The sequence below is a fragment of the Xenopus laevis genome, chromosome 8S, assembly GCF_017654675.1.
Source record: "Xenopus laevis strain J_2021 chromosome 8S, Xenopus_laevis_v10.1, whole genome shotgun sequence".
In the NCBI taxonomy this organism is placed as follows: Eukaryota; Metazoa; Chordata; class Amphibia; order Anura; family Pipidae; genus Xenopus; species Xenopus laevis.
In genome coordinates this window covers 25,962,685-25,975,433 of record NC_054386.1, presented here as the reverse complement: position 1 = coordinate 25,975,433, position 12,749 = coordinate 25,962,685, and the positions used below count along the sequence as shown (strand labels likewise).

General features: G+C 38.6%; 1 protein-coding gene across 3 annotated transcripts in view; it reads left to right on the top strand.

Moving 5' to 3' along the window:
- Positions 1-1,069: 1,069 nt before the first annotated feature.
- The window catches only part of vsx2.S (visual system homeobox 2 S homeolog), a 34,249-nt gene continuing 22,569 nt past the window's right edge, over positions 1,070-12,749 (top strand). The window contains exons 1-2 of one of the 3 annotated variants that reach the window (XM_041574940.1): positions 1,070-1,494; positions 12,207-12,375. In XM_041574940.1, the coding sequence (XP_041430874.1) occupies positions 1,221-1,494; positions 12,207-12,375 (443 nt within the window). In that variant the 5' untranslated portion in view covers positions 1,070-1,220. The remainder of the gene's footprint in view (positions 1,495-12,206; positions 12,376-12,749) is intronic. The other 2 variants (XM_041574942.1, XM_041574941.1) reach the window with 2 other exon arrangements.

Below are 12,749 nucleotides of genomic sequence, written 5' to 3'. Positions count from 1 at the left end.
CATGCCATTGTAGGCGGAGAAGGTTTGCTCTGGGAACTCATCATCTAGTAGTAAATAACTGATCATTTTAATGAATGAAGAAAATTGAAATGTTACTTTCCCAGCCTGCACCCCAGTCTTCTCCCATTTACACACCTTTGCATGGCCACATCCTCACCCCAGGCCCGGACTGGCAATCTGTGGGATCTGGCAAATACCTGAGGGGCTGCTGTAAGACCATAGAAAGTGACTACTAAGTGGGCTGTTTCGGGCTCTGTGTACTAGGAATGGCATGGCATATTTTGAATTGAGGTCCAGTCCTGCCTCACCCCCTGGGCCCCACATTGCAAAAGACGCAAGTATTCATAAAATCCATTCTGCTTCACTACTATGTATATATGTCCAATATTAGCACACAGCACCCCCACTAATCAGCTGGCACCTCTGCTACTCCCTGACACACGCAGATACACAGACACACACACACAGATACACACACTTTCACATATACACACAAACAGACACAAACACTTTCAGATACACAGACACTTACAGATACACAGACACACACACTTACACAGACACACTTACAGATACACACACACACTTACACATATACACACACACAGACACACACTTACAGATACACACACATATACACACACATATAAACAGACACATACACACTTACAGATACAAAGACACACAAACACACTTACAGATACACACACACATACACACACATACACACATAGATACACAGTCACACAAAGACACACACACACTTACACAGACACATATACACACACAGACACACACACACACTTACAGATACACAGACACACACACAGATACAAATACACACACTTACACAGACACATATAAACACAGACACACACTTACAGATACATAGACACACTTAAACAGACACATATACAAACACAGACACACACACACACTTACAGATACACACACAGATACACAGTCACACACACACACAGACATATATACACACACAGACACACACACACAGATTCACAGTCACACACACACACAGACACACACATACAGAGACCATACATTTGCTCCCAAGCCCACACTCTCCCGTCAGTGAGCTCCAGCTGTGCACTCTCCCCTGCAGCTGCTCCTGCCATTGGCTGCTCTGCTGTCACCCGGCTGGGTATAAAGGGACCTGCGGAGGCATTGGGAGCAGTGAGCACTGGGACCAGAATAGGGCCAATATGACCGGCAGAGAGGGGCCCCCCGTTCGGAGCACGGGATTTGGCATCCAAGAGATCTTGGGACTCAACAAAGAACCCCCTACACCCCCCCAAAGGCACCTGCACCCTTTATCTCCTGGGACCCATCTGCTGGCTGCCCGCACTGGCCTGGGGCTTCTGGCAGCTGGGGGGATCCCCACCTTCTACACCCAGCCGGGGCTGCTACTGGGGGACCCCCTGGGGCCAAGAATACAGCCGGCAGGTCAAGAGGAGGGAAGCAGAACCTGCAGTTCAGGTAATGGAGAATAAGGGCAACAGGTGAAATGGCACAACTTTATTCCCCTGCTATATAGAACAGGAGATATATATATATATATTGTCACACACACTGCATGTCACAGTCCTGACACACCATCAGTCATACAATACAATACAATACACAGTATTAACACTAGCTACTGCACTAATACTCCCTGGCACTCATACTAAATGGTTAACTCTCTCTCATATACACAACACCAAAGAACAATGGACAATTTTAATACACAACACACTCCCAATTAATGCACAATAACACACAATGCACCTCATTGAAATCAGTTAGCAACACTTCCAGACTGTGCACAAAATGCGAACAAACACACCTATACAATGTGCAATATAAATGCAGTGTTAACATCGCTGCAATGTAATATTTGCACAATGTAGAAGAGGCACAGAGAACACACAACAGGTATACACGTGGTATTACACAGGTCTACACAATCACAAGGAGTCTAGCAGTGCACAGCAGGGATTCACAACAAGGATACACAACAGGTATAACACAACAGAGCAGTGCACCGCTTCTTTCTTCCAAACTCTTACTTACGGGTTTGTAGCACAGGAGGAATTTGACTTCCCTCACACAAGGACACGTTTAATACATCAATAAAGGCGTCTGTTACCCGGGGCTGGGCACCGTGTGGGCATCACAAGCTATTAATGTTAAGGCTATAATGTGAACAGGAGAAGCAGGCATTGGCAGTAACGCATTATCAGTATTGAGTAACACAACTCCTTCTGTTAATCTCAGCCCCTGCGGAGCGAGCGGGGTGGTATGACCCACGTTTGAGGCTGAGCCAGTCCACTTTGCGCACTGCACCCCGTAACCCCATGCGCTCTGACTACACAACGCGAATATCGTGACACGTTTTATATGTTTATCAAAGTGACTCCCTGGTCTGCCTCTGGGCCACCTGAGGGGAATGTCATTTTATCCAAACAAATATGCGCTATACTGAAGCAGCCAGATATTAGCAGCAGCAGCAACGAGATCTCCCCCAGAGCCAGCGCAATACCTAATCTTTTATCTTGTTTGCTCGGCCCAGATTTTATTCAAACGAATTAACCCGTCGCTTTGTGAGGAAACACTTTGTATAGAATAGATTAGTGACAAATTTATCTGACCAATGATAGGAATAATAATCCCCCAGCACAGATCCAGGGACAGAAAAGCAGGAGAACAGAAATGTCATTGCCTCTGTGGGGCTCTAAGTGTGGCCATTGCTGCCAGTGAGTAACTAGATGTTACTGGGCCCCATAGCAAGTTAGTTTTAGGGCCCCAACGTATCCAGAGGTTGTACTTTTTACCAATATATATTGACATGGCTCATGAATTACAGCCTTATGGGGCCCCTACAGTGTGGGACTGGGACACCAGGGGCCCACCAAAAAAAACTTAGATCAGGGGCCCATCAAAAAGCCTTAGATTAGGGCCCACTCTCAGTATTATTATTCTCACTCAACCTCTATTCTCCTAGTCTCTTATTTTTTACATACTGTAATCTATTAATCCATCTATTTAGCCTCTTTGTTCTCATAGAAATAAGGAATGAACATGAAATGTTTATCAGCATAAGGGGCCACTGACACCTGGGCCCTCCAGGAGTTTTCCTGGTATCCCATTGGGCCACTTCGACAATGGGCCCCTGTAGTTACACCCCTGATTGCTGCTCCTACTGACAATATTTACATTGATCTAGTGTAGAAACTCAGGTTTTACTGCTGTCAGACTCTATCGCCTGGAAATGAAGAGCCAAACTGTGGCCGCTGTTAGAACTAAGTGAAAAAGGATTACAAACTCAATTTACAGAAATTAAATACAAATAATATATTTATGACATGAGGGTGAAAAAAAGTAAAAAAAGAAAATAAAAATATACAAAAATTACAGAAATAAAAAGTAAGCCACATGGGGAGTCTCCCTATGGATTAGCACCTCGCACTATATATTGTTAAAGGTGTGCACCCTCTTTTCTAATTTCTAGTTAGAGCTCAGTGGGTGAGTTCTAGTAACAGGTTGGCAGCATTCCTATCAGGTGTAAAAGTCTGTGGGTATGTAAGTGGTATGTACCTATCGCAGCGCTCCAATTCTTTGTCAGTAAAACCGCCTTTGTTTTCCAAAGGACAAGGTCAAGACAACGTTTCGGACTATGCAAGTACTTTTTCTGACCAGCACCGTTTGTTCCCTGGAGCCCAGCACTATAATGCGACTGACTGGGGACAGAGATAATGGAGCAGCCGCTGTTCGACACTGACCCATTTTGTACTCAACCCAACAAATGATCAACTTCTTTTTGTAGCTGCCTGTTACCCATATATATATAAATATCTATACAGAGATAATCGTAAATAAATTGGGCGCCGGACTGTGTTATAATTGTGGGTCTTCCAACTTGTGTCTGTGCTGAAACATAAGTTTTATTGATCCAGTGTGAATACACAGCCCGTGCCATACAAGTAATTAGCGCGTCTGTATTGCTAACAATGAACAGAAATAATCAGCTACATGTGGACACACAAAGTGCAGCACAGACGTTACTCACCGACTTTTTATTATTATTATAATTATTATTATTATTTTTATTATTATTATTATTATTATTATTTGTTCCCAGCCCTCCAGCGCCTTTGTACCCGATTATCTATCAGCTGCCTATAAACTCACATTCATCCTGGAAAGTGACAGCTACTTTCTCCTCCTTGTGTTATTTGTTATGTTATTACCATTAAATTACTGTTTGTTTGCGAGACCATTTTGGGATTTCTGTCTTCTGCCAACAACCAGTCATTTGGCACAGTTTCGGTACTGTAACCCAGTCCATTATTCTAGCAATTTTTATTATTGTAGCAATTTTTATTATTGTAGCAATTTTTATTATGGTAGCAATTTTTATTTTTCTAGCAATTTTTATTATTCTAGCAATTTTTATTTTTCTAGTAATTTTTGTTATTCTAGCAATTTATATTTTTTCTCGCAATTTTTATTTTTCTAGCAATTTTTATTTTTCTAGCAATTTTTATTATTCCAGCAATTTTTAATTATTGTAGCAATTTTTATTTTTCTAGCAATTTTTATTATTCTAGCAATTTTTATTTTTCTAGTAATTTTTATTAACATTCTAGCAACTTTTATTATTCTAGCAATTTTTTATTATTCTAGCAATTTGTATTATGCTCTTCTGTTTGATGACCGAGAAATGAAATGATCACATCCGGTTAGATAATAATTCGACATTTTAAATAAAATATAAATACTGCCTTGTACTAACGGGATGCTGTGTCACTTGTATCCACTGTGTTATACTAGAAATAATAATGTATGGTTCTTATTGATTTGAGAATAAGGAGATGCACTCTCAGGCCAGTAATCAATAGTGGGATACCCTTATATACTAACAGTAGTATTACTCCCCAAATAACCAGCCATCTACCTGTATATGTATATATAATACTTATGATATAATATATTTATATGTATTGCTCTGGTATCACCTCCAATGCAGGTGTTGGGAATTATAGTTCTACATAAGGACTGTAGCTGCGGCTAGTCTAATGCACGAAATAATCACAAATAAACAGCATTTTAACATACTGTGCCTTTAGCTACCTACATACTGATCCGGTTTAAAGGGGAAGTTCGCCTTTAGATAAACTGTTATTGATGGTTCTATTCCAAGCAATTTTTCAACTGGTCTTCTTTTTTGACTAGTTTCTGTTCATCTTATTTGGTCTCATTCCAGGCTGCAACTGAATATGTGACCTAGTTCTGAAGCCCCCAGCAACCAAAAACAGATCGAATTAGAGGCTTTAATTTTTTAAATCTTTTTATTCAGTCTCTGTGATATTCATATACCATTCTGCCTGGTTACTAGGGTAGCGAAACCCTAGCTACCAGTGAGCATTACAGTTCCAAGCCTGAGAGAACAGATTTCAATTTAAGGTGAACTACTTTAAATATTAACAACTTTAAATATGGATCCAGGTAGCTTAAATTTTGGGTATGGATGCACAAATACTTTTATCTTTCATTGTCAGTGCAAATATAAAACGAAAAATGTATAGTTTCACAGTGGTTCTACCTGATGGAGATTCTGGGAGAAACCACTGGGCAAATTTGCCCATGGGCTGTTACCTATAGCTTGATGGACTTTTTATAGCTTGATTGGACACAATTTAACTATGTAACTATGTAACCAATCAGTGATTAGCTTTTTAAAGCCAGCTGCAAGAAGAACAATGAATGCAGCAATCTAATTGGTTGCTATAGGTAACAGACCATGGGCAAATTTGCCCAGTTTTGATAAATGAGCCCCATTGTTTCTATTGTTTTTAAAGTATATGTATACATATATTTGCTATTGAAAGCAGCGCCTGTGTGCCTTTTCTATATTGTGCCCTGGTGGTTCTGACTTTTGAAAAAGTGCACCAGATAATTAGCTGACCTGTGAAATGAATACAAGGCATTGTGGGTATTGGAGTCTAGGCTAGAGTTCTGCTGATTTCTGCTAAATTATTTCAAGCATCCCCAAAAAAAGGGACATACAAATCTTGTTTTCAGTTGCAAAAATATTTACAAATACTTTTTTTTAACATTTTTTTTATTAATGTATACTGGAAAGTTATTTAGCTATGCTATTTATTTCTATAGGAAAAATTCTATTTTTCAATTTACAGTCTACCCCCCCCCAAGGGAGCAGCTATTGGTATGAATAAATGTGTTAAATTATTCTCTGATTATACCAGGGATGCGGTTACTAAGTGCAAAATCATGATGGGTTATGAAATACTAATCTCAGGGCTAAGGCAGGTTAGTAATAATAAAAGGCTCCAGTATTTCTCACTTATTGCAAGATTCCTGTTTTCTGATTGGTTACTTACTGATATTTACTACAGCTTTTATTGTGATAATATCATGTTCTCATTTAGTGCTTATAATATAAATATAAATATATATAAAATAAATATTTCTATTTTGGGGGATTAATATTATATTTGCTCCTTGCGATCAAAGGATGATGGATAGAGGGGTGTGTTGTCCTTGATTAATAATATTAATGTTTGATAGGCTTATATTTCATTATTCTGCTTTAGTAATGTTATCCATGTCCGATTTGCCAGGTTAGTAGATTACTAGATCTAAATTTACTAGATTAGTTAGTTAGATTAAAGATAGTGTGTTCTATGCATGTATATACACCATGTACATTGCCTTTTTTTTTTTTTAGTTAATATTACATTATAATAAAGTAGGAACGAAAACGTTATTTGTTCTTCTAAGGAACTCTGCATTTATCTGTTAGGAAATGAAATGAATCGAAATCCTACGAACAAAGTAAAGGTGCAAAACCAACGTACTCTTGTATAAAGGGACAGTGTCAATGCATTCTGGTCGCAGCACTAACCTGGTTTTGATACATGGACTGTGTAATGACTATGAGCACGTATTTATCTTTACTGCATATTCATTGGTGTTGTCATGGATTATATTAAGTGTATTAATGCTGCAGAAAATGTGTACAAATGTTCTGGTGTAAAGAAACGAATAATCTGCACTGTAGAACTGTATTCTGTGTTTTCTGTTCAAGACATGGACTCTAGAAAGTCCACTGATGTATGTCCAGACACTTGTACCCAAATATATATATATATATATATATATATATATATATATATATATATATATATATATATATATATATAGATATATATATATAGATATAGATATAGATATAGATATAGATATAGATATAGATATAGATATAGATATAGATATATATCTATATATATAGATATATATCTATACACACATATATATAATTTAGTCCAAAAGTGTTCAGCACACCACAAAATAGTACATAAACCTGGTGCTACCAAAAATTGCTCTATTGAAAAAAAAGCAAAAAAGGAGGATGCACACAGGGGACTTGTATCTATCTATCTATCTATCTATCTATCTATCTATCTATCTATCTATCTATCTATCTATCTATCTATCTATCTATCTATCTATCTATCTATCTATCTATCTATCTTACCTGCTTTTATATTATCTGAGACTGTGGCAGCGTCTTGTGTGCCCAATTGTGAATTGTCAGGGTAGCTGCTACCACTACATCGACCAGTCTCCTGTCCTGGCATTGCCAAAGCCCAAGGAAATCCAATCTGCCAGGGAGTGAATGAGCAGGGTTTGTAGCACAACAAAACAAAGAGACTGGATACAAATGAATATATAATACAATCACCAGACAGTACCTGAATAATAGGCTCACAATTCTGGAAAAGAAGAACAGATGCATCCTTTGAAACTATATATCATTTCCTAATTCTGGTTAGTAATATTAGTAGCCTTTCTACAATGCATATTACTATTTATTTGGTTAGTATATTTATTGTATTATATTGTATATTCATATAAATATCCTTACTACAATTCATATTAATTAATTTGCTTAACATATTTTTTTTGTTATATTGTATTTATTACACAATACTACAATACTATTGTTAATGAATCCTGGCTAATTCATCATTTATGAGAGTTAATTCTCTAGTTATTGGGGGTTATTTTCTAGTTATATGATCTTATTACGGATTGCTCTTTTATTGTGATTTCTAGGCTAAATAATTGTTTCCTTTTATGCTTGGTTTATACTGTAATTCTGGGTTTCTCATAGCAGAAAAGATAGAATAGCAATGTGTGTACATATTATAGTCTCTCCTTGAATTCATATAAGATATAACTTTACTTTTTTATGGTAATCCTTTTGTACTTAGTTGTAGTATTTAACTAGTATGTTTTAACTTTGCACAGTCTAAAGAAAATGGATCAGGATGCATTTCACTGCATGTTGTACCTGTATAACTATGCATGTGACAAATAAAGAATCTTATCTTATCTTCTGGGGAATGCCTGTAAGGCTAGGGGCACACGGCGCGATTTCGCCGCGATTCTGCGCTTAGCGAGTTGTCGCTGCGTTTTTTAAGCCGAAATAGCTTTGCTAACTTTGGCGCTGGCGTCAATGCAAATCGCGGCGAAATCGCTGCGCTAATTCACACGCGGCGATTCTTTTTCTACTGTCGCCCGGAAACGCCCAGCGAGGCAACTTCGGACGACAATAGAAAACGAATCGCCGCGTGTGAATTAGCGCAGTGATTTCGCCGCGATTTGCATTGACGCCAGCGCCAAAGTTAGCAAAGCTATTTCGGCTTAAAAAACGCAGCGACAACTCGCTTAGCGCAGAATCGCGGCGAAATCGCGCCGTGTGCCCCTACCCTAAGGCTAGGGCCACACGGCGCGATTTTGCCGCGATTCTGCGCTGGGCGAGTTGCGAGTTACGAGTCGCTGCGGTTTTTAAGCCGAAATAGCTTTGTTAACTTTGGCGCTGGCGTCAATGCAAATCGCGGCGAAATCGCTGCGCTAATTCACACGCGGCGATTCTTTTTCTACTGTCGCCCGGAAACGCCCAGCGAGGCAACTTCGGGCGACAATAGAAAACGAATCGCCGCGTGTGAATTAGCGCAGCGATTTCGCCGCGATTTGCATTGACGCCAGCGCCAAAGTTAACAAAGCTATTTCGGCTTAAAAACCGCAGCGACTCGCAACTCGCAACTCGCCCAGCGCAGAATCGCGGCAAAATCGCGCCGTGTGGCCCTAGCCTAAAGGAGTCAAGTAAAAGGGAAAGCTTCATTTGGCTAGGGCCACACGGCGCGATTTTGCCGCGATTCTGCGCTGGGCGAGTTGCGAGTCGCTGCGGTTTTTAAGCCGAAATAGCTTTGTTAACTTTGGCGCTGGCGTCAATGCAAATCGCGGCGAAATCGCTGCGCTAATTCACACGCGGCGATTCGTTTTCTATTGTCGCCCGAAGTTGCCTCGCTGGGCGTTTCCGGGCGACAGTAGAAAAAGAATCGCCGCGTGTGAATTAGCGCAGCGATTTCGCAGCGATTTGCATTGACGCCAGCGCCAAAGTTAACAAAGCTATTTCGGCTTAAAAACCGCAGCGACTCGCAACTCGCAACTCGCCCAGCGCAGAATCGCGGCGAAATCGCGCCGTGTGGCCTTAGCCTTAGTCTGTTTATGTAGGTTCTCCTTTTTATTTTCTATTAAAGAAATGTGCTGTTGTGTAAAGGGAAATTTAACCAGGTTATAAAGGTCACATCCTATGTACATTAATTTGAAAGTGTATGTACTGCTAATAATGGTTGCTTATATAGGGGGAAAAATCCATGATAATTTACAAGGTAAATATATCATATTTATACATTTTATGCTGAGAGATTTGTCAGAGCTGCTATATCAATTAAGTTGGCTCCCAGTTCCCATCAGATCAGAGATCATCCAAATTGTATCTTTCGTTTGTTTTCTTTAATTGTCCAGCTCATTAAAGTTTGTATTTGCTCTACTTGTGATTACAACGCTGCTCTATTCTGTTTATAGCAGGTCTCCGTTATTTAATTTAATACAGTGTAATTTCTGCATACAACAGGCAACAGTTATTGAAATGATGTGTATAATTAATTCTAAGACAATTATTGGCTCACAAAGCTGACTCACAGGCTTAATCTGGTCCCTTGAGGAAAACCTTAAAAAAACCATGATCTTAATGTTAAGAAACAAATCTGGGATTTTGCTAAATTTCAGGAGAAATCCCAGATTTGGTACATCTCTAATAAAATGCATTAACCATGATTTTTTTAAAATATGATTTTAGTACAGCTATGGGATCTGTTATCCAGAAACCCGTTATCCAGAATGCTCCCATAGACTCCATTTTAATGAAATAATTAAAATTTTTCAAAATTATTTTCTTTTTCTCTATAATTTAGAGAAGCTTGTACTTGATCCTAACTAATATATAATTAATCCTTAAAGGGATACTGTCATGGAAAAAAACATTTTTTTCAAAATGATTCAGTTAATAGTGCTGCTCCAGCAGAATTCTGCACTGAAATCCATTTCTCAAAAGAGCAAACAGATTTTTTTATATTCAATTTTGAAATCTGACATGGGGCTAGACATATTGTCAATTTCCCAGCTGCCCCACGTCATGTGACTTGTGCTCTGATAAACTTCAATCACTCTTTACTGCTGTACTGCAAGTTGGAGTGATATCACCCCCTCCCTTCCCCCCCCCCAGCAACCAAACAAAAGAACAATGGGAAGGTAACCAGATGACAGCTCCCTAACACAAGATAACAGCTGCCTAGTAGATTTAAGAACAACACTCAATAGTAAAAACCCATGTCCCACTGAGACACATTCAGTTACATTGAGAAGGAAAAACAGCAGCCTGCCAGAAAGCATTTCTCTCCTACAGTGCAGGCACAAGTCACATGACCAGGGGCAGCTGGGAAATTGACAAAATATCTAGCCCCATGTCAGGTTTCAAAATTGAATATAAAAAAATCTGTTTGCTCCTTTGAGAAATGGATTTCAGTGCAGAATTCTGCTGGAGCAGCACTATTAACTGATTCATTTTGAAAAAAATGTTTTTTCCCATGATAGTATCCCTTTAATACAAAACAATCCTAATGGGTTTATTTAAGCGTTAAATTATTTTTTAGTAGACTTAATATATGGAGATTCGAATTACAGAAAGACCTCTTGTGCAGAAAGCCCTAGCTACTGAGTATCCTGGATAACAGGTCCCATACTTGTAATATATAAAGCCAAAAACACTTAGATATGTAGTTATATGTAATGGGGAATAATGGGGTCCATACTGGTTCAGATTTCACAGTCTTAGTATATATTTGCAAATAATTCATCTTACTGAGAGTTTTGGTGGAAGAGATTACATTCATTCCCAGCGACTTCTAGAAACACACTGTAAACCTTCTGGATCAAGTACTCTACTACCATTGTCATCATCATCATTATTTATTCACACAGCACTTTAAAATAATTTAATAGCACAGGCATACAGAATAAAAAAATAGAATCTTATAGCCTTGCTCTCGAGGGTTTACAATCTCCAAATGATAGTTTGCCTGTACATTGACTTTAAGGCCACCAACACATGGGCAACTAAACAAGTTGGGGAGATTTCTAGTAAGCAAACTTTAAAGGAAATATGTACATTATGGATAATGTAAATTTTCACACAGTGCTCTTCTGAGCAATTTTGCAATTTATATCACCTTTATGTATAATAGAAAAGCGCTCAGGTGCTCACTCAGAGCAATTAAACATATAAAATATTTATAATTAATTTAATTTTTCTTTTAGATTTCATGATATTAGGAATTGTTTACACAAAAGGTAATTGTGTAACAGAAGCACCTTCTGCTGTTATGTCCATGCACCTCAAGATAGAATGGCAAAGTTTACAAACTACAGCATTCTATTATTTTGTGCTTAGGGTTTCTAGGTGTGACTGGTTGCTGTTCATAGCTATAGAGGAGGATAATGGCCGATATCACACTAATGGGCTGCTGATTAAATCTACAATTTGCCACTATTGTAGATCCTGATTCCCAATCATGTGCTACTAAGATGTGTTTGCTGAGAGCAATGTCCATTTACAAGTGGTATAGTATGCCTCAAGAATAGGGAATAAGTAACATGTAAGCCTAGGTTTACCAGTTGGTGCTCATAAGCATAATAACATGTCATGTATGTGTGTGTGTTTACAGAGACTTGCAATCACATAACTTATAATAATCTTTCTTTCTATCCTTGAACAGACTCAGAAGATCTTTCTTCCATTGATAGAAAACTTCCCAAATCCCTCAACCAGAGCAAAAGACGCAAGAAGAGGCGGCACAGGTACCCCAACATCATGTTTGAGGGGAATAGGCCCAAAATAAAGTTCGGCGTTTTCACAGGGAATAAGGGAGCCATCAGATCATTCAGGTCAGATGATGAGATAAGAAGCATGCTGAGTAGACTGTATATAAAATGGATTGCTACACAAAACAACATGGCATATACTTTACTACTGACAATTAATGACTAAGGGTAAAGATTCAGAAAGGATTTCTTTTGTAGGAGTGCTAGATAGATGTAGAAGGCTGATATGAAGAACAGTTCATGCCATGTCAGCCCCAGTTGTAATTACAATATCATTTATTTTGTTTCTATTTTGAATTCAAGATGGTGTGTCCAAGTAGATTGTATGGCAACTATACTTAGGGGCAGATTTATCAAGGGTCCAAATGAATTCGAGGGAATTTTCGAAGTAAAAAAATTCGAAATTCAAAGTAATTTTTTGGATACTTCGACCATCG